Source organism: Salvia hispanica, chromosome 5 (assembly GCF_023119035.1).
Source record: "Salvia hispanica cultivar TCC Black 2014 chromosome 5, UniMelb_Shisp_WGS_1.0, whole genome shotgun sequence".
Taxonomy (NCBI): domain Eukaryota; kingdom Viridiplantae; phylum Streptophyta; class Magnoliopsida; order Lamiales; family Lamiaceae; genus Salvia; species Salvia hispanica.
In genome coordinates this window covers 3,524,038-3,546,522 of record NC_062969.1, presented here as the reverse complement: position 1 = coordinate 3,546,522, position 22,485 = coordinate 3,524,038, and the positions used below count along the sequence as shown (strand labels likewise).

The window sequence follows — 22,485 nt, the reverse complement described above, 5'->3', positions numbered from 1 at the left end:
TTGATTTTTTGGTTTTCTATTCTCGGTTAATTAACACTTTTACAAATTATCCGCCTGAATACAAGAGATATATATTAAACTATCTATATATATTTTGGAAATAAAAGTAGTACTATTATTTTCATAGGCATGCTATTAAATTGCATGAAGACATAAAAAAGTGTGATTACTGATTAGTAACCTCAAAATTGAATTTTTGTGTATAGACATTAGAGAGGTGTGTGAACTGTGAAAGCTGAGCACAGTTTATCATTTGAATTACGACTAAAAGAAAGTGACTTATGAGACCGTCTCATCGTGGGCCTCCTTTTAAGATTGTAAAATCATGTTTCTAAAAGTTGTCTTTATTCTTTAATACATGGCATAAAATTCTAAATAAAGTAACTCACTTTGACTTGATACATTTTGCGTGTGCTATGCTATTTGTTGGTTTAAGAACTCACTTTTCTTTGCAATCTCTAAGCAGCCGATCACTCTTGTTTTTTTATTTTTGATTTTTGATTTTTAGGTCTGATCTTCCTTTCTAGGTTGTTGGGTTTCGTACAGTATTTTTTCTAAGTGCTACTAGGTTGGATTTGTTTATAAAAGAAAATTGTAAAATAAATCACTTCACATACTTTGTTAAACAGAAGACACGGCCGGTCGAATTGTTCAATTACACTTAATCTGAGAGATATTCGCATGTAGGTCTTATATATAAATTAATCGAAGCCTTTTATGTCAGTTGAAAATTGTAACATATGAAAAACGGCTTGCTTGATTTGACTCCATTCTTTATTATTTTCAACAACTTTTGCCAATTAGACAATCGAAAGTGACTATAGAAGGACGCATGACACAATTGTTATTTTGGGTTTATTATGGAAGGACATTAACAATAGTGAAAGTATTCATGACTTTTTTAGACTATATTGTTATTGGGTCAAAGATGATTTGCGGTGAAAACTTATTATAGGTCATAATAATAGTGAAATATTCACGATTTTGTTAGACTATTTTTAAAGTTTGTGACAAGTATTACAAAAATCCACGTAGATATTGTGCAAAATAGAATAAAAAAGTCACATAAGCTACTCAGATATGACTATTGATCCGCATTAAGATAGACTAATTTTAAAATTGATGAAAATAACGCAATTTGATCAAAGTTTGAGGTTTAAAAGTCAATATCCCAAATTCTTAATGACTGGTTTTAGATTTAGTAGCTCCTAAATAAATGCATTAGTCTATGATCCAGTAAACGACGTCCGAAGGTAGATGTCTTATTTTCCGTTTTAGTTTAGTTTTCCCACAAAAGATATTATATTACTCCTTTCGTCTTATTGAAAATGACTCACTTTCTTTTTTAATTGTTTCAACCAAGGTGACTCATTACTAACACTAGAAACACTTTTATCTCTACTTAATTCCATCTATCTTCATTTAACACAAAATAAAATTATATAAAATTCTGTTACACCCAAGAAAATGATCAGGAAACAGATCATCTCCTGTTCCTTAAAACACATAACAACATATTGTGCATGAAACGCAAATAATAATGAACGAAACGCAAATACGTAACTTCTTACTCGTTTCTTCATTTTCAATCTTTTTATATAATTTTCTTTAGACATATACTAATTCACATCATTCGATCCACATGGCCCCACCACACGAGCCATTATCTCTTTTGTCAATATACGTAAATATTTTTTAATAAAAGCTTTTTCATTTTTTTTATCACTAACTACTAAATTGATTTGTTTTATTGATATTTCCAGAAATATTATAGTATTTAAAATATATTATGAAACTATTAAGTAGTGATTTTTATGTTGAATAATATTTCTTTTATGGTAATATATTTTATATATTAGTATAATACTCTACTTAGTTTTATAACATGGAATATGTCTAATTAACAAACATTAACTGTTAATGATTTTTACATGATATTTTATCCTAAAGTGTAAATGATGAAATTCTAGTAATAAAAAAAAAGACAAAACTAGTACTATATGTTATATGAGATTTCATCACTATTTACACTTTTGAATAAAACAAATCCGATTAATAGTAAGTGATAAAAAAAATTGAAAACAGTTTTTATTCAAAATTATTTACATATATTGACTAAAGAGATAATCCTCGGTGTGGTGGGGCCATGTGGATGGAATGATGTGAATTATTAATTGTAGGAAAATGAAGAAACAAGTTAGAAGTATATAAGTCTATCCAACCAAATTTTTGTACAATCAAAAATTGGTTTATTTAAGAAAAAAAGTAATTTATTTATGCATTTAATTAAAAAGTATAGACATACATATAGTATAGGGAACGTGCATAATATTATGGTATTTGTGTATAAATTTTTTTAAAAATTTGAACCATAAAATGTAATTAATGCATACTTTAATTCAAATTTGAAAAATAATAGAGAAATAATTCAAATATAAAAATAAAAAATTAAAAATTAGGCCAAAGACTAATAAATTGTTTTTAATTTGTTAACTAACTATATTTATTATTTTAATTTATATTTAACACATCAAAATAGCTAATATAATCTTGTTTTGGTTGTACAAAATTTGGTTGTTTATCATTACTCGATGCGTTTCGCTCATTATTCTTTACATTTAATGCGCAACAGGTTGTGTTGTGTTTTAAATAACGGCAGAGGATCAGTCCCCAAATAGTCATCTTCCTTGAATTGGAAGAAGTACTACATATTTTTTTAAAAAATTCTCTCTAATTATTAAAATATAAAACTGCATTTTCTCTTTTCATTTAATAAAAAACATCAACCCCTAAAATTTAAGGGCATCTACAATGGAGTGGAGGATGCGACGCCCTAAGCCCCATCCTATGCACCGCCATATCAGCATTTTATCCTCCGCCCCTTCCACATGCAATGGGGCGGACTATAACCCCCCCTAAACCACGCCCTAAGATTTTATTCTATTTTATATTTAATTTATGTTTGCAAATATATCAAGCTAAATAAATATAAAAAAGCAACACAATTAAAACGATAATAGTACATTTACTTAATTTTTTTTAAAAAGTTACAAGATAAAAAAAAAAAAAAAAAAAAAAAAAAGTGCACTACATATAAAAAGAGGCTACTCTAGTAATCCCAATCTGTGGCTGAGGCCATCGATCATCCGCTGGAGGGACCCGATTTGAGCCGGGTTGGTCACATGTATGAGGGCGTTGTGTGTGTCCAACAACGTCCTATAGTCGGAGGAGTCCACCAAGTCCGTAGGCATGTGCGGCAGCCGAAGTCGGGGCCGTGGTCGCGCTCGGGGTCGGGCTCGGGGCCTGGTCAGGCAGCACCGCGGCGGATGAGGTAGCCTTGCCCTTGCCCTTGGCAGCCTTGATGTCAGGGGGATGCCGGATGGACATCGGTGTGCCGGAACTCTCATCCTCGAACACCGGATGGTTGAGGTCCATTGGAGCTACGCCGCTGTCGCTGCTCGTATAATCACCGGCGAATGTGTGCTTCGCCCTCTTCTTCGCCACCGTCGATTGTGGCAGCACACCTCCAACGAACTTCTACTTCTCCTTCAAGATCGTCCAGGACTGGTAGTGCTTGAAATCGCTGTACAATGACGTGTACGACCTGATCGCTTTGTCACGCACATCCGACGGCCGCTTCCCTGCTCCCTCTCGCACTTCTCGTACTCCCTTTAGAACAAGTTGACCTGCTTCTTTATTTGTTCCCAGTGCTTGCGGAGCTGCTCCCTATGGTGCTTGAAGGTGGTCGGCGGCTTGGCGGCGTTATATTTTTCGGCGATGGCCCCCAATACGCAGTTCGAGATTCATTTTGTTTGAAATGTTGAAAATGGTGTGTGAAAGGAGTGAAAATGAAGTGGAAAATGAGATGTATATATAGTGTGTGAAAATTAAATAATTTTTTTTAAAAAAAACCCAAAAAACGCGTCGCATCGTCTGCGACTCCCACAGTGGCGTACGATGCGACGGACGATGGAGTGTCGAACGCGCTTCGTCCGCGGACGATGGATCGGGCGCAGACGATGGAGAAGCCATTGTTCGCGACGCCACAGTGGCGGACGATGCATTCTCCATCGTCCGCGATGCCACAGTGGCGGACGATGCGATGGATGATGCATCGTCCGTCACATCGTCCGCCCTTTTGTAGATGGCCTAATACTAGTATTATTAGCGAAGTGTGATACTCCCTACGTCCCAAGGTATTAGACCAACTTTCCTTTTGGGATGTCCCAACATATTAGACTCATTTCTTTTTTTAGCAAAAAACTTCTATCTTATTTTATTCTCCACCTACTTTTTTCTCTCTTCTCTCCCCTACTTTTTCCCTCGCTCATACTTTACTCTCTCCACTTTAACTATTTAAATATCAATTCCTTAAATCATGTGCCCAAAAGAAGTGAGTCTAATACTCCGGGACGGAGGGAGTATCTTCGTCCATAAACACACTTTTATTTAAAATAGAACAAAATAATCAACAAAAACAGTATGTAAATAAAACAATTTAAAATTTCCACAAATGTAAAGCTAACGGATGGAATATAAAATCTTACATAAGCATCATCCATAAACACAATTTTATTTTAAATTGAAAAAAAATCCAACAGTCTATAGTAGTACTTTTCCACAAATGTCTACGAACCAACACGTTATCCATAAAGTCTTCTCTTCACATTTGAAACGCTGTAAAGTGCACACATCCGCCGGCGAGATCTGACACATATGATGATAATTATAATTACTAACTTTCAAGTTGCCTATACTTTCCACAGAAATATTGTTGATAAAATTGCTAAAAGGCCCGATTTTTGATTGATTTGGGCATGGAATTTAAGATTTAATCATAAAAAAAAGCTAATCCTGGCATTCTCATGATAACTTCACGAGTTAGATAAAATAATAGAAAGTAAAATATGTTTTACTAAAAAAAATGATTCAGTTAAATAAAATAAGCTACAGGTACAGGGAACGGAGAGAGTCATTTTATTTATATTTTGACTTGATGCAAAACTTTATTTAATTCATAAAATACAGTCACTCCATCACTTTAATATATGATCGTCGTCTAAGAAATTTCATGCATATTTTAAATAAATTTCACAAATAATATGATGAAGATAGTCAAAGTTTAGGACTTTCATAAATCTATTTTGTCTATACGTACATTAACCGACTTTACTCAACTTTCCTATCTTTCTAGAATTTTATGATAAGTTTGGTGAGAAAAAGAGGTAGATCATGACGTGTTGGAATTAAAGCTATTTTGGGAATATACAGAGCTAAAAAAAAATATACTCATTCTATAATCTATATTATTACTAAAGTGGGGTGCACGTTTTAATCAAAAACTGCATCTGACTTTCCTAAATGCTGGAATCCAAAGGGAGAATTATATAATTTGTAAGATATTTAGAATTTGTATTTGATTATATCATACATATGTTATATTGCTAATTAATTTTTAAATTGCAAATTATAATTAAGTGATGGATATTGAATCATGAAATCAAGGTTCAAGATCATTCATCAATAAATATTAGAGTAAAAGTCAAAATTGGTCCTGAACATATGACCATTTTACCATTTTACAATTTTGGTCCTGCACATTTCAAATCGAATCACAATTGGTCCTCCGTTAATAGTTCCGTTAAAAACTAACGATCAACGGGTTTAATTCCAATTTGACCAAATTAGACTTTTAATTTTGATTTTTTAGTCTCTAATTAATTCCCTAATTATTTTAGTAAAGGGTCACAGAGGGCGTTGGCCTCTCTCCAAAAAGTTGTACTTACTGCTCAATTTTCTTTGCAAATCTATTGTTTAAAGTGCACCCATGTTAAAACAAAAAGTTCTACTACTATTACTAATTACGATGAAACAATGGTTAAACGTATACTGCCAAAATTTTTGATATGTAACTAATTGTAGGATAATCAATTCAGTTTTTAACTGACGAAATCAAATAGGATAAAAGAATAAGGATCAATTATGTATTGTTTCCCCAATTTTTAATTTTCTCGAGAAAATATCAACTGTTTTCACTAAAAAATCACATAACTTTACTAAAAATTTGGTTTATGCCTCGCTTATCGTCTTTGATGATGGAAATATAACTTAACTACTCGTTCAAGTCTTACTAAAAGTTGGTTTATGCTTCGCTTGTCGTAATTTACTGATAAAAATATAAATTAACTCGCTTAAGTCTTAAGTCAATCATAGTTTAATTAATCAGTTTTTATTTATTTTTACATCTCGAGTTGTTTTTGTTTCCCTTAAAATATACCAACAAATGCGGTATAAATTGGTTTTTTCTTAAAATTAAAAGGTTATAAACAAATCATGGAAGTTAGGAATACGAAGTACGAACTAAAATTATAAACAAATTTTAATTCACATGAGAGTTTGACTATAATTCAAAAAGTACTCCAGCTGTATAGTTCAATTCAAGATGTAAGATATCATACTATCCATTTCTTGACTGGAAACTTTGCACTTTTTCATAATTCAAGATATTAGTTTTCCACTTTTCCTAGAGAACAAATCCCATTAATTAAAAGTAATCAACTTGTGCTGACGATCCATAGCATTTCATATTTTGTCTCACCGAAAGGGAAAATTTCAAATCTGTAAATATTCATTGGCTTAATTAAATCTTTATGGATCACTGTATATTAGCTTTCATTATATTTGTATGTTTTATCTCAATAAGTCCCAAGGCTATTAGGCTTTCTATTCCATATACTCTCTCTGCTTCCTTTTCTTCCTTCTACTTTCTTTAAACTGATTTTTTGTGGGTTAGATCATAGTAGTATATTTTTTTCATTAATTATTGATTGGCCATATATATGCGAAAAAGTATTGAGCAAATTCAGTTCATGGATCTAATGAAAAAGATTCACATAACTATTGATTTAATCTGATTTTACAATTAATTAAAATTTTGATACTGACGTTGCTTGGTAATTTACTTGGACAACATTATCAAACCAAATTTCTGAACCGTAATCTCCAGTAAATTGATGAAAGCACCGAAAGTTTAATAATGAGTGTAACTATTATTGGATTCGAATGGACCTGGGCTTCATTTTATCAAGCAGAGCCCATTTTTCTACATCAGCCTTTTCCCCAATTGAATCTGCTCCAATACAATCAACATATCCACTACCTAATGGACTTACTTTTGCATATACACCAAAAATTATTTCCCCTTCCCCCAATTCCGAGAAATTAGAATTAAAATTAAAATTATAATTTAAAAAGAAAATACACAGAAATACTACTGTACTGACCTTCAGCTTTTATATTTTTTCCAATTGCTCTTCTTTGAACTCGATTTTGCTTTGTGGGTTTTCTTGGATTTGTGCTCTTTCTTCTTGTTTGGATGTTTTATATTTTGGTGGGTTTATGAATTGATATAGTGATGTAATTATATATGGCTGTTGAATCGGGGAGTTGTTTCTTGATTTTCTTAAAGAATGGATTTTTATAGCTAATCATTGCTGCATAGCTTCGTTGGTTGATTTGTATCTACCGCTATGTTCTAATTATGTGCCTTTGGTATTTGATATTTTGATTTGTCTACCTGGGGCAACACTGATACTTGAATCTGCATTAAGATGATCGATAAGTATATATGTCTACAATTCTACATAAACTTTTCATGTAAGCCCAGATTCTGTAGCATTGACATGTTTGAACTTCAATTTTACTTCAATGAACATTCTGGTTTACCTGGTCAGATACACTTGGATGCTTCAATTCCATGTTTAATTTCAGCGGTTCTTGGCAACTTGATGCAGCAACTACAAAGTTACTTGCAAAGGTTGGATGTACCATCCCATCCCATCCCGTTATTCAGTATCAATTATCAAACTAGTGAAAGACGAGTTAAGTTTGCGTAATGAAATAAAGCATGCCGTTCCATATTCTTGGGATCCCCTTGGCAAGGTGAAGCATCTGCAAGCAACTTTTACTGACTGATATTGCTCGTCTTCAGTATCATATGTGTGTGTAACATCTATATGCTGTTTCCATTATCAAAATGCTGTAATAGTATGATTTTTTACCGACTTTATAGAGTATGGAAAAGCAGTAATATTTCAACTTTGAAAACCTTTAAATGGATAGAAATTGGTTGTTAGTTTTAGAATGTAAACTTATCTGCTTAGAATCTCCTTCAAGTACCAAAGATATTTCTGCAGCTTGTCTCTTTTGAAACTAGTAGAAGAAACTTTTTAAAAGGTCATGCTGTAACTTGAGTGTGTGAAAGGATGACTACTGGATTTCTGAGTTCCTGATACAATTCTTTGTCTCACAGTTTTTATAGATAATTACGGAACCCACATCGTGACCTCAGTAACAATTGGTGGAAGGGATGTTGTCTATGTTAGACAGCACCAATTATCACCCTTATCCTTGTCAGATATTGGAGATCAGAGGTTCTCAGTACAAATGCTGGCACTCTAAAATACAAGGACAAGGTTAGTGAAGCAGCACTTGCTTTAGTTTATACCATCATAAATGATTCTCAGACTGAAGTGTCAAAATTTTTATTGATAAGTGAATTGTAATATTATTATACCTGAAGGATGTAATGGTTATTTTCACAAGAAGAGGGGGAGATGACCTTGAACAGAGCTACTCTAAGTGGGCAAGGACTGCAGAAGGAGCCCTTATGTGATCAACATGGCATTTATAATTTTATGCCTATCGTCTCTTTGCTAGAAGGAGTGTCTGGGATAAGACATTTGGCTTGTTCTATTGAGTTATACTTGGAGTGTAAGGATTCAAACTTTTGTTATTATGCCATTAGTCCACTATTATATTCTTCTAAATCCTCAGCATTCCATAGAAATATGAATTAGGCTGAAGAACCACTTTTTGTCACTGTGAAATTTGCTATCTAAAAACTGGAAAGGTTATGAATATTGCTTGCCCCCATTCATTAGAGATTTCAGAGAACAAGAAAAAAGCTCCAATATTCGTATACAAAAGTCACTATAATGTACATGGTTGAAGCAAAATCGTAGTATTGGTTGAAACCTAAACCATTGACTACTTAATGACAATTGTATACATGGATAGACTCATTTTGTTCTACTGTGTAGAGATGCCTGGATGATGGTTATTTTCATGCAGCCTGTAAACACTGCTGGAGTTCTTTCAATCATGCGTATATCATGATGATTTTGATATTGACTCAAAACATGTTTGTCCTACTTTAAAGGAACTTGTCATTTGATAAACGATTTGTCACTGTTTTCCTTGATCCTAAATTATGTGTTTGTGTTGTATCCACTACCTGCAGATAAGCCACCTATCAAGGATCTTCAGTATTTCTTGGATTTCCAAATTTCTCGGGTGTGGGCTCCTGAGCAGAACAATTTGCAAAGAAAAGCCTGTTTGTCAGTATCTTCAGTTCAGTTGTAATGGGTCCTAAGCTGTATATTCGCCCACATCAGGTATATCACTCTAATTGTGTTTTAACTATGTGTTTTTTTTTTCCGCATTATTAGTCTAAAAATCAGTCACGAATCCTTGCTTTTACTAATATGTAATAATATTAATGTGTTGTCGTGATACACATCTTCATTATCTTCCTCAACAACCAACATTGACTATGATAAAGACGCAATTATATGCACTCCACATCATACCTCATATTTCAGTACGCAGGATGTGTTAGATTTTGGGGTGTGCTTAGCATGTTTTGGCTTATGGGGAAAGTAGCTGCACGCTCCAATATATTCTACTGAACTGTAAGAGATGACAAATGCTTTTAGGGGGAATTGAAATTATCCAAATTCGATGTGTGATTTTGTGAACTTGCTTGCATGGGTTCACATTTGTGTTTGATCTCCATTAGAAATGTAAATAAATCCCATGTACTGTATGAGTCACATCATCATGATGTTTCCTCTCTACTAGTATGAGAAGCTTAGACAGTAGCCATAGCCGATTTGTGGATTGTAACCACAATCTTTAATTTTTAAAGCAAATGGGATATATCTAATTTTGCTTAGTGATCGTTTTAGTAGAGCCAAGAAACCATTTAAAAACAAATATAACCATAGTTCATTTCTTCTTCTGGCTGCTTCACATGTAAATACTAAATACTCGCTATCAATTCTGAAGTGTTCATGGTATTTCAGGATGGGCGCAAGCCCATCACCGGACTCAAGCTCAGCCTTGAAGGAGGCAAACAAAATCATCTTGCCATTAACTTGCAGCATCTGGTTTCGCTTCTGAAGATTCTTCAGCCCCAATGGGACACACACACCCCCATAGGTGCACTCAAGTGGCAAGGGCCCGAAGAGCAGGATAGCCGATGGTTCGAACTAATCAAGTGGAAAAATTTCTCCCACATTATTACTGCACCGATAGAGTACACAGACACGTGCATTGGTGATCTCTCGGACGTTCACATCGTCACCGGAGCACAGCTCGGCGTGTAGGATTTTGGTCCAAAAGTGTCTTGCACCTGAAACTGCTCTTCTCCAAAGGGGACGGCTCCAGCCAAGCTGGTAAACTAGCGAAAATTGTGGACATGACAGAAACGTCAAAGGGCCACATGATATGCCAGGTCACTGGCTTCTTACAGGAGCCAAGCTTGGAGTCGACAGAGGAAGAATTGTTTTACGTGTGAAGTGCTCCCTTTTGAACTACTGATAGATGTTTTTCCTAGGAACTTAACAAGATTTCTGCAATTTTTTGGCACGGACTGCCCCTATTTTGTCTATTCTTCTGTATATCAATTGATACTTGTTTATTTGTTGTGCTTGAGCATTTTTTTTATGAGTACTTGAGTTACTGCGCAATAAAAAGATAATTTATTTTCTGTTTTGGCTCCTTTCACCATCCTATATTTCTGCACTTTACAAAACACTATCAATACATTGTGTCTGTTTGTAGTTTTCTCTACTTTCTGGTGTCGTAAATGCATAAAGTTCGGCGGAAGAGTTAACAAGACTGTCCAAGAAAACGGTGCATCAACAGCGTCCAAGAAAGCGACTGACGACGTTTGTTGATGTTGAATCTCTCAAAACAGATATTTTATTCACACTGATGCATTACTAGTTTTATTGAAAGAGAATTTGGATGTTGACAAGAAGCTTTCTGGTGGTTGAATAAGCCAAACTGTCATATGCCAAGAATAGAATCCAACTCTCATCCCACAGAGCTGGAAAGGAATGTGAGAGATGCTGTTTCTATCATTCTTGCATTTGTTTATGTCTGAGTTTGAATATTTCAATTGAAACTTCCTATATGCTTAAGCCGGCCTTTGCTATTGAGACAAAAGCATCCGCTTCACTTGTCTGATTCATTCCAGACAATGCCCCACTCATCATCCCTACTAACCGTGCTTATTTATAGCTCCCGTTGCCTCTAGCTTCATCCATTCTTCGTATTCTTCATCTTCCTGCAACAATGGTATTTAGACAGACTTCAACTTTCTTTACATTTGATAAAAATGTAGTAATTTCTTACGTTTTTATGCACGTATATGCAGGAGGAGACGGTGGAGCTCATCGAAGGGAAGGTGGACTGGAAAGGAAGGCCGGCGCAGAAAGATAAGCATGGTGGAAGCCGCACCTCCTTGCTCATTTTAGGCTCACTCACTTTCGAGAGCATGGCTACGTTCGCTTTGGCTGTTAACCTCGTCACCTACTTCACCGGCACCATGCATTTCGACGTAGCTACCTCCGCCAACCAGCTCACCAACTACATGGGCACTAGCTACATCGTCACCATCGCCGTTGCTACCTTGGCCGACACCTACATCGGCCGGTTCAAGGCAGTTCTTCTCGCAACATCAATCGAGTTTTTGGTATATTTCTTGCACGTCAACTTCTAGTCAGTCCCAAAAAATTTGAAAACGGAATATTAAATTACGAAGTTTCATTTTTTTCTTAGTTATGCATATTAAAGCAGACTTTGTATATTAGGGACTGGGGCTGTTATCACTGCAAGCTCACTACGAAAGCCTGAAGCCGCCGACTTGTGTGATGCTCGACCCCTCCTCGACGTGCGTTCAAGTGAGTGGAGCCAACGCGGTCCTACTCTTCGTTGCGCTGTACATGGTGGGGATTGGGTCGGGAGGATTGAAAGCTGCCCTGCCGGCTCATGGTGCGGATCAGTTTGATGACGAGGACGAGAAGGAGGCGGAGGAGAAGTCCAGCTTCTTCAACTGGATCCTGCTTTCTATGTGCGTAGGAGGTGCAATCAGTTTGACATTCTTTGTTTGGATCGAAGACCACAAAGGATGGGACTGGGGTTTCGCTGTCAGCACCATCGCCATGTTCCTCGCCATCATCGTCTTCGCTGTTGGTTTACCACAGTACCGAATCCACGTGGTCAACGGGAGCAGCGCTCTCACTAAGATTGCACAGGTAAAATATTGAATACTGTTTCATACTTTACCAGTTTTACATTAAAACCTGTGTCATTTACCACCAATATTATTTCGGCATGTAGGTCTATGTTGCAGCTATCCGAAACAGAAACCTTCAACTTCCCGAGGACCACGACGAGCTCTACGAAGTTAGACTGGACAAGGAAGCCGCAGACGAAGGCGCAGAACTCCTACCTCACACCGATGCTTTTAGGTACGCTGCACTGATGTAAAGAGAGAACTGTAACCGCTATATAAATTTCATGATTTATTTACATCATTGTTACTTTGTTGCTAGGTTTTTAGACAAAGCAGCCATTGACACATCTCCAGAGAATCCAACCCCATGGAAGCTCTGCACCGTGACACAAGTGGAGAACGCGAAGATCGTACTAAACATACTCCCACTATTCCTCTGCACAATCATCATGACACTCTGCCTGGCTCAGCTCCAAACATTCTCAGTAGAGCAAGGCGTCACCATGGACAAAAGCATGGGCAAGCACTTCCAAATCCCGCCCGCCTCCCTCCCCATCATCCCGGTCATGTTCCTCGTCGTCCTCATCCCCTTCTACGACCGCATCATCGTCCCCTTCCTTCGCAGACTCACAGGCATCCCCACGGGCATAACCTACCTGCAGCGCGTGGGGGTGGGCCTCATCCTCTCCTCCCTCTCCATGGCCGTGGCCGCGGTAGTTGAGGCGAAGCGGAAGCGCGTGGCGAGGGAGCAGGGGATGGTGGACGCGAACCCCTTCGTGGATTCGCTCCCGATCAGCGTGTTCTGGCTGGGGTTCCAGTACTTCATATTCGGGATAGCGGACATGTTCACGTACGTCGGGCTGCTGGAGTTTTTCTACCATCAGGTGCCGAGGGACCTTAAGTCGATATCGAGCTGCTTCCTGTGGACGTCGATGTCGCTGGGGTACTTCCTGAGTACGATACTGGTGAAGACGGTGAACCGGGCAACGAGGGACGTGACGAGCAGCCGGGGGTGGCTGGCGGGGAATAATATAAATAGGAACCATTTGAATCTGTTTTACTGGCTGCTGTCGGCATTGAGTTTGCTGAATTTCTGCGTCTATCTGTTCGTTTCGAAGAGGTATAAGTATAGGCAGGGGAGCCATGAAGATGGCAGCAGCAGACTGCGTGAGCTGCAGAGTATACATGATCAGTCGCGCAGTAATTAAGAAGACAAGTGTTTCAGTGTTTGTCAATTAATGTGTGTGTTGTTTCTTATACATTTGGTTGCTATTTCCACTTGCTTTCTGATTTCTAGAGTTTGTAAACTTAAACAAGAATGTTAATTGCTCTTTTAAAGTGTGGTATAGTAATTTATAGGGAAAATTTGTTATACTTAAAAGTGATTTGAATCCACTCTAATGAATGGTTTGGACATTCATTCGGTTTTTAGCACATAATGATTCAACGCCTCTAACTTTTTGGGATGGAATAATTATTTGGTTTCTAATTTTATTAAAACCCAGTACTTATTTTGGATTGCTTAGTTCTTACTTAGATTCAAGGTACTTATCAAAGATAAAATGTTGTTGTCATGGCCGAGACGCATTACTTTTTTATGGAATGAATAAAATAACTTGTTAAATAATAACCACATGAAAAAATAATTATATATTTTCTGTATAATATTAATAATAATGCTAATACTATAATAGTAGTAATTTTTTTTTTTTATAAATTATAAATAATTTTTTTTAACATGTCTATGATTTTTAACTCACTCTTATACTTCTTCCACACCTTTATAGTTGGAGTGTTTCTTTTTAACATGGCAATTAAGAAAAATTTCAATGTTAAATGTAGAAATAATAAATAAGAAAGAATAAAGTAAGACATAATAAAGTAGGTAAGTAAATAAAGTATAAAACAAAAAAAATTAATTATTAATATCATGTATGGATTGACTCAATTATAATAGCATTTCAAAATATAAAAGAATACTGAAATATGATACAAAGGGAGAACATTCAATTAATCAAAATCCAAATATTTGAAATTACAATATACTCTAATAAATTTTCAATCCGATTAATCCAATGTTTTAAAAATCGGACCGGACTGGCCGATTCGGCTACGAACCGGCAGGTGGTCCGGTCCGGTTTGCCCTACAGAACCAGTGACATGTTAAACTGCCATGAACCGCCAAAACCGACCGGCCGAGCCGGTCTGGCCGGGAACCGAAAACCGGTTTAATTGCTTTTCAAAATTTAATTTTAAAATTTCGGCTTGATAGGGGTCGAACTCAAGATCTCATGGTGAACTTACCAACAATTTTATCACTACACCACAAGAACTTCTTGATAGAAATATGAACATAAGTTAGTTTTATATATTAAACACGAAATATTTTATCTATATAAACTAATAATTCGTGTTAAATAGCAAAGTAATTAGTAGTGATATTTAATATCATCCACTTTATTTATGTATTACTAACTGCGTGTTTTATTATTATTTGTATAATACATATATGTATATTATGAATATGTGATTAACTAGCATGATGTGATCAAACTATTGGAGAAACACGGTGCAAAGCAAGTGGTGAGTCCGTCTGTCTATGAGTCATGTCTTTTCATCGAGTGAAGGATCAAAGTTGTAGACTATTTCTGTTTCTTTTACTTATCTTGATGATAACTGCTTGTGGTTTTCTGTCTTAGCTGGCTCCGATGCGGGTAGAAAATCCTGGTCAGTTACCCGATTATGAGATTGATCCTAAAGAAATTGATCTTACAAACAGTATAGAAATAGCCAAGGTACTTTACTCTTATCACCACTTTGTCTCTGTTCTGTTTAGCATGATTTACTGCAGAAGAGAAAGTTGCTTTGTGCCTATAGTTAATAAGTCTGATTAGAATTTTTTTATCGTTAGTCGTAACAATGATTCAGTTGAATTTCAATATCATGTTTCTCTTTCTGTGGAGCAAGATTTATGTTGAAAGTCTTTTTCATTTTTATCCTAGTCTTTTTTTTGCCTGTGGAAAAAAATTTTCCCAGGGAATTTTAATTTCTCTTGGGCTGGAACAAAAGTTGCTGTGAAGGTATTCTATGAAGGGGCCTGCAGAATAAAGTGTGAGGTCCTTAAACAGTGCTTTCATTTTTTTGGAACTTTTTCATTGCTGTTCTCAAAGTACCTTGGTTTCTCGGAGGTCATTTAGGAAGGGGCCCTTGCTGGTATAAGGCATCCAAATGTCGTCCAGTTTATTGGTGCCGTGACACAAAGTAGTCCTATGATGATTGTGACTGAATATTTACCAAAGGTATCCATCAGGATTTAGGAACATTTCTTTTTTGCTATCGAGTTCTGTGGTCTTTTTGTGGATCATTGAATGATCAATCTTTTAAATTAAATTGTTCCCTTAGGCAGGCGATTTCGAATATTTAAAAAAAAAGGTTCAAAACCGCAAGCTTGATTTGCTATGGATATTTTGGGGTTATTAAAAAAATGAGAACTCAAGAGCTATTAACTTTTTTTTTTCTGAATAAATTCGGGAGGATTTAATAACTTTGGGGGGAGTAGTTTTTGTAAAAAATTTTTGGGGTGGAATTACTCATTCATTTCCACTTTAACAAACAAATTTCTCAGATGGAATTAGATAAAAATATTTTGAATCGAGAATTGAATCAATCTTTTTTTGCAGGGGGAAAGAACTATTTTTGAAAGTAGACCTGGAGCTATTATTTAATCTTGAACCTTGTAACTTTGGTTTCCAACCAATATTTTATGATGAACCCCCTTGATCTGTTTCATTTTTTTTTCATTCGTAACCGTATAAATTTTGTTTTTTTTTTGACTAAGATAACAGAAATATTTTCGGGATGATTCTGGACCCCCCAAAGTTGCAGATTTTGGAATTAGAAAACTTCTTAAAGTTCAAAAGTGTTAAAAAAAGGGGTTTTCCCCCCGTCACGATAGTACCTGTAAATGCCAGTTTTTTTCCCTCTTGCCATAAAAGGTTCTTCATTGTATATTATAGGGGGAAAATTTCCCAATTTAAATTCTCGGGTAAAACATTCACTTATTTGTAAATTCTAAACCCTTGGTTTTGATTCATTGTACCACATTTAAATTACTTATTCTGCAATGTAACATGGGTATTAACGGTCGTTATGTGGCCCCCGGGTTTTTCAGAAATAAAGATTACAAACCAAAGTGATGTTTTCTCATTTGCCTTGATATTACAGGAGGTAATGGACTTTCTAACTTACATGCTTGTTTTGAGAAGGTACTTGCGGTTTGTTTTAGAATGTTTATAACGAGCCTATAGTAACACATGGGTTTGGTTTGTTCACAAGGAAAGAAATGACCTTGTTTCAGACATGATTTCTTATGTGGCAGCGATGGCGGATTTGCTTCTTTTCACAATTTACTCCTATTCCGTTGCTTTCTACATGTTTTCCCTGCGCAGAGCAATCTAATATTTGAATTGCATGCTCTGTCTCTGTCAGTTACATAATATGATTGGTACCAAAAGATTCTGCATTAACAAATAAATATTTTTGTGGTTGTCAACCTTAGCTTATTGAGGGGTGCCCTCCATTCAGTACGAAGCAAGAACACGAAGTGCCAAAATCTTGTGTTGCAAAAGAACGCCCTCCTTTTAAGGCCCCAATGAAATTGTATGCCAATGGTCTTAAAGAGTAAGATGAAGCAACCAAACTATAAAAGTCTTTGAATTTAAGACCGACTAATGGCTGCAGTTGTTAATTCTTGCAATGATAGTGATGCCATATCAGCATGATTGTGTAATGCACGGCTTGTTACAGGTTGATCGAAGAGTGCTGGAGTGAAAATCCAGCTGATAGGCCGACGTTTAGGCAGATCATTCCTCGGCTGGAGGGCATTCACAGCAGATTTAACCGTGGCAGTTGCTGGAAGGTTCTTCCCTTCCCTCCCTACCCGTAGCTTTGTTTTTATTTTGATCCCTGTTGATGTGCAGGTGATACCATTGGATTGCTTTCAGCATTGGAGCTGGGCCAAATGTCATTCCGGTTCCAGCAGCCAGAGTGATTCCTCCGGGTCTCTAGGGAGAGACGCCTAAGTTTCTTCGTCATCTATTCGTAAATATCGTAAATCTGTGTTATTCATCCTTGTATTCAATGCTTCAATGCACATAAATTTCATGTCATAATGGTTGTGCAGATTTGGAAGAGGATGTTTCAGCATATTATCTTTCAAACTCACCTGCACTAGATGAGTCTCTAAGGAGATGGTGGAATAATTTCACCACGTTTACTGAAAATATTTGTAAGATCATATTTTTGTGATGGCTTCTATTTTCTGATAAATTCTTGGATAGTTTACATGGTATAAGCCATGAGTGTGTAAAGAAGTATTAAATCTCATGGATATATATAAAAAATTGGTAGAATCTGTTTTTGCTTTTTCTTGTTATCATCATCTACTTTTTTCTGTTTTCTTATCCTATTCTCTTTGCGTGCATATTTAAGAAACTGACTCATACGATATCTTCTAGTATAAAACTTTGCAATCACACAAAGACATGTATCCAGTCACTGACAAATGTTTTTCTTATATAAGACAAAAATAAAAAAAAATATTTCAGAATAGCAGCACACGACGTCGTTGGAGTGGTATTTGTTTCCTAAGGGTATGCCAGAATATATTACTCCCCGTTCTCCATTAATTTCCTACTTTTGCTTTATTTTTTGTCATTCTCCCATTAGAGCATCCATTTGAATGGTGCTTAAAACCCGCCAGTCGTAAGTAAATGATAAATGCTAGCCATTCTCTCCCCTGCTTAGCGTCAGCAACTAAAAATAAAATCCACCTGCCAGCATCAGATTTAGTGGTAGTACCATTATGGCTAGCCATATGCCAGCCGTAATAAAAATAATTCAAAATATACTACATTTACGGAATTAAAATCATGATTAAATTACCGAATTAAATTTACAGAGACATATACGGGAAAATTCATTAATTTTATTTTTAAAAAAAAGTACATTAACTAAAAATAAAAAAAAATTGCATAATAAAAAAAAATCCGGGCTTCCACACACGAGCCACCGCCCCACTCTACTCCTCACTAATTTATAATACATAAAAAAATGTTAGTATGCCTTGAATCCAGTTATAGTTTTAATTGCTAGCCGACGGAGGTCTGTTGTCCATGTTAGATGTTGCTCTTGTACTGAGAAATTTAGAGATAGAGAAAATCGCGTTTATATAATTTTTCAAAAATAAAAAAAAGAATAAAAAAAATTAAAAAAAAAAAAGAATTAAAAAAGAATTAAAAAAAGAATTAAAAAAAATTAAAAATAATCATCTGGCGATCAGGCGCCGCCACAATGCTGGCTAAGCCGATCGGCCGCCGCTATTTGCCGGCAAGCAGTCGGCCAACGACCCAGCGCCGATCCGCTCGCCCGATTTCGTCTCGCCCGATTCTTGATGGTTCGGCTAGCCCGATCGGCTGTGCGACAAATCATTCTGGCGGTCGCTAGCCGACCATTGCGGATGCTCTTAATTGTCAATTTAAACTTTTTCCATGAATGATAAGTAGATTCACATTCTAGTAACTTATTTTACTCACGTTTTATAATATAACATATAAATAAAAGTGAGACTCATATTTCACTAACTCTTTAATCCATTTTCCTTTACATTTCTTAAAACTCGTGTGGAAATCAAAGTGGACAATTAATGGGGTACGGAGGGAGTGTTATTAAAACTTATTGATAGCCCTTAGATTTTTCCCTTATGTTTTTTTCTAATAGGATTAATAATAATTTTTCATTTATTATTGTGATTTTGGTAATTCAAACCCCACCAGAAATATTTTATTAACTAAGTCATGACTCCTATCTACCTTTCACCTTTTCTTCAACTTTACTGTATGATTAAGACTGCGCACCAAAATCACGTCCCATTCTCGGATGGTAACAAATTAATTGCCAAACCTCAATTTTAGTACATATAAATCCGTCACACATGGATAATAATTATCCTCTGACCTAATTGATGTTTCTACTCTAAATATTCTTCAAAACAATTTTATAGTTACCAAACCGTATATGATGATGTATAATCTAGTTAGATAGTGTAACACCAAAGAATCTTGGGGTCCATAAATTATTGATCAGGCCCAAGTGGAGAAACAAGTACTACTAATTTGGGTTATTACAATATTAGGAACTTTGAGTTGATTGTTTAAGGGTATCTCTACCGGCGCCCCTCCCACTCGCCCGTCGGGGACGGGCGACCTGACGGGCGCCATAGTGGGCGGGAAGGGCGCCCACGCCCGTCCCGAGTGCCCCTGCGATGGCCTCGCCCCTCAGCTCGACGTCCTACCTGACGGGCGCCACTATGGCGTGGGTAGGACGTCCCACTCGGACGTCCCACCGATTTTTTTTTTTTTTTATTTTAAAAAAACTCTATAAATACGGCTCGTGTCGAAATTTTAATTCCGTAAATTTTAATTTTAATTGTGAATTTATTAATTTTATTGCGGGAAGTCCCAGTGGGAAGTCCTAGTGCAGTGGGAAGGGCTAGTGATGTGGCAGTGGAATGAGAAGGGCTAGTGCTGACGTGGCATGGGAAGGGCTAATGGGAGGGGCGCCACCGGAGACACCTTCTGTACGAAATCTGCGAACTGGTTGTTTAGAGACAACTGATAATCTAAGAATGCTTCTTTCCTTTAAAAGCTCGTGCCAATAATAACCAACCTAAAATAGCAACTAAATTGTATACGCATGAGATTATGATCAAAATTGAACCATATTTTATTGCAGAATGCTTTTGAGATAGAGGTAATTTTAAGTTCATTTTTAGTTCGTTTTAGAAGATTTGATTTTTAAAAATATAAAAGTTATTTTACAATTATTTTAGGTCATCCTTTTCAAAATGAACTAAAAACGAACTACAAATAAGCTCCGTATTTTGATTTGTGTTGTGCAAAAAAATTGAGTTTGGCATACTCCCTCCGTCCGCCATATAGGAGTTTCATTTTCTGGCGGCACGGATTTTAAGAAATGTTAAGAAAAATGGGTGGAAAAAAGTTAGTGAAATAGAGATCCCACTTATATATATTAGTTTTAAATTAAATGTGAGTGGAATGAGTTACTGCAAGATGATACCTTATGGAGTACTCCCTCCATTCCATGTTACTAGAGTCATTTTACTATTTTAGGAAGTTTCAAGTTAATTAAGTCATTTTCATTTTTGGCAAAAAGTGACTAGTTCTCTTACTTTGTTCTCTCTTCAGCTCTCTTACTTTATTCTCGCTTACTTTATTCACCATCCACTTAAAACATTATTCTTAAACTCCGTGCCGAAAAGAAAGCCTCTATTAACAAAGAACGGAGGAAGTACTATCTATTTATGGTAAAAAGTGAACCGGGGCTCCTATTTGTAGACGGACTAAAATGAAAAAACGAAACTCCTATTCGTGAACGGATCACAACCTAGCTCTATAGGCATGTTTATATATTTTAAATATAAGATTCTCAAAAATAAATATCTCCGTAATACACAAGTAATTTTCCATCATCAACTTTTAGCTTTATGTGCTAGCCCATAAAGGCGAAACCCAAAGGTTTAAGATTGGGATTGAAAATTTCTAACATGATAAAATTTCATTCTGATTAAGCTTGCAACTAATTAATCCATAATTTAAATTAGAGCTGACCCAAAATTCAATAGGTTGTCCAATTAACATCCTTAATTCTCCCTTTGTTCTATTAAAAATAAAATATTTTTCTTTTAGGATTTCATCTCTATTATTTTACTCTCTCTACAATAATTCACAAAACAATACTATATAAAATCTTCTACCAAAAACTAATATTTCATATTTAATGGGACGTAGCCGTACTAGTTTTCTAAAAGTGACCATATCTTATGTACCCAATCGACTAACATTCATAAAGTTCAATGTTATCTAACCCATTAACTAACACTTTTTTTTTTGGAATTCTGCTACTCCGAAATCAACTGCGTTGTCCCTGCGAACAAATCCATTAACTAGCACCAATATAAAAGGTTCTTGAATGAAGTAAGAAGCTAACCTAAGCTAAACGGAAAAAGTGGAAATCCCACATGAAGTTGCTTGGCCATGGCAATGCTAAGGTTGTCCCTTCGATTGATAAAGCAGAATGACACATCTTTAAGACAATTTCGTCTAAATGGCATGACAACTTCCAAGCCTAAGACAAGGGTATAACACCTCTCTACTTGCTAGGTCAACTCTCACAACAAATTAGTCACTAATTATATAGTCACAAATTGTTAGAGGTTCAATATTTAACATATCACACCGAAAGCTTATGTATTGTCATGCTCTCGAAAAATCAATGTGTCATGATCCATTATTTTGTATGGGTTGTATGATTCTTATTCTCACATGAAGGAGCCAAGAAAAGACAGGCAACAAGAAGAGCCAAACTGATTGGATATAACAAATATTTATGTTTAAATTGGCTTGAAATGGTGATTAAATGGTGACTTAGTGAGCTTTATTCGGATTTGTAACCTAATAATAAGTTCAAATTTATTAATCGGTGATTGATTGATGGACATAATTGTTTCATTTGGAGCTGCGTCACATATATACATAAATGTGTGGGCCTGGCATGAAAAGTAAAATTACTTCTTTAAGGATGCCAAAATTTACCATCATCATAAATTTCAACTTTCAACAGAACAGAGAATACCACAAGTGCCTCCCTTTGTCATATCCCCTTATTATGAGTCATGAATGACTACATAAATAATGATATGGGGGCTACCTAGCTAATATTACTCACAATTCTAAGTATTAAATTGCTAATAATTCAAGAGTGACATGTAATTACAAGTGAAATAAAGCTGGAAAAGTACTTTAAAATTAGGGATATTAGTCTTAAAAATTATAAACTTTGGACAAATTTTAGTATTTTCCATGACCTTTGAAAGTGGTCTTAAAAGATCAAAACTTTTGAAAGTGTACAAATTTCCCATCCCAACTCAAACAAAACCTTTGCCGGCTAATTTTGATCCTACATGGATAGTATGAATTATAGTACATCAAAAGACCTCTTTGATGCCCTGATTTTTGAATTCAACGTCGAATAATGTGCGTAAT

At 35.7% G+C, this 22,485-nt stretch overlaps 1 protein-coding gene and 1 pseudogene across 1 annotated transcript; both read left to right on the top strand.

Annotated features, from left to right (window-relative positions):
* Positions 1-7,279: 7,279 nt before the first annotated feature.
* Positions 7,280-10,788, top strand: LOC125188562 (annotated as a pseudogene).
* Positions 10,789-11,102: 314 nt separating this feature from the next.
* Positions 11,103-13,613, top strand: LOC125188559 (protein NRT1/ PTR FAMILY 4.5-like). The gene is made up of 5 exons (XM_048085496.1): positions 11,103-11,424; positions 11,504-11,821; positions 11,940-12,383; positions 12,469-12,599; positions 12,684-13,613. Exons 1-5 carry the CDS (start codon positions 11,422-11,424, stop codon positions 13,570-13,572), a joined length of 1,785 nt encoding a protein of 594 aa, XP_047941453.1. The 5' UTR covers positions 11,103-11,421; the 3' UTR covers positions 13,573-13,613.
* Positions 13,614-22,485: the final 8,872 nt, after the last annotated feature.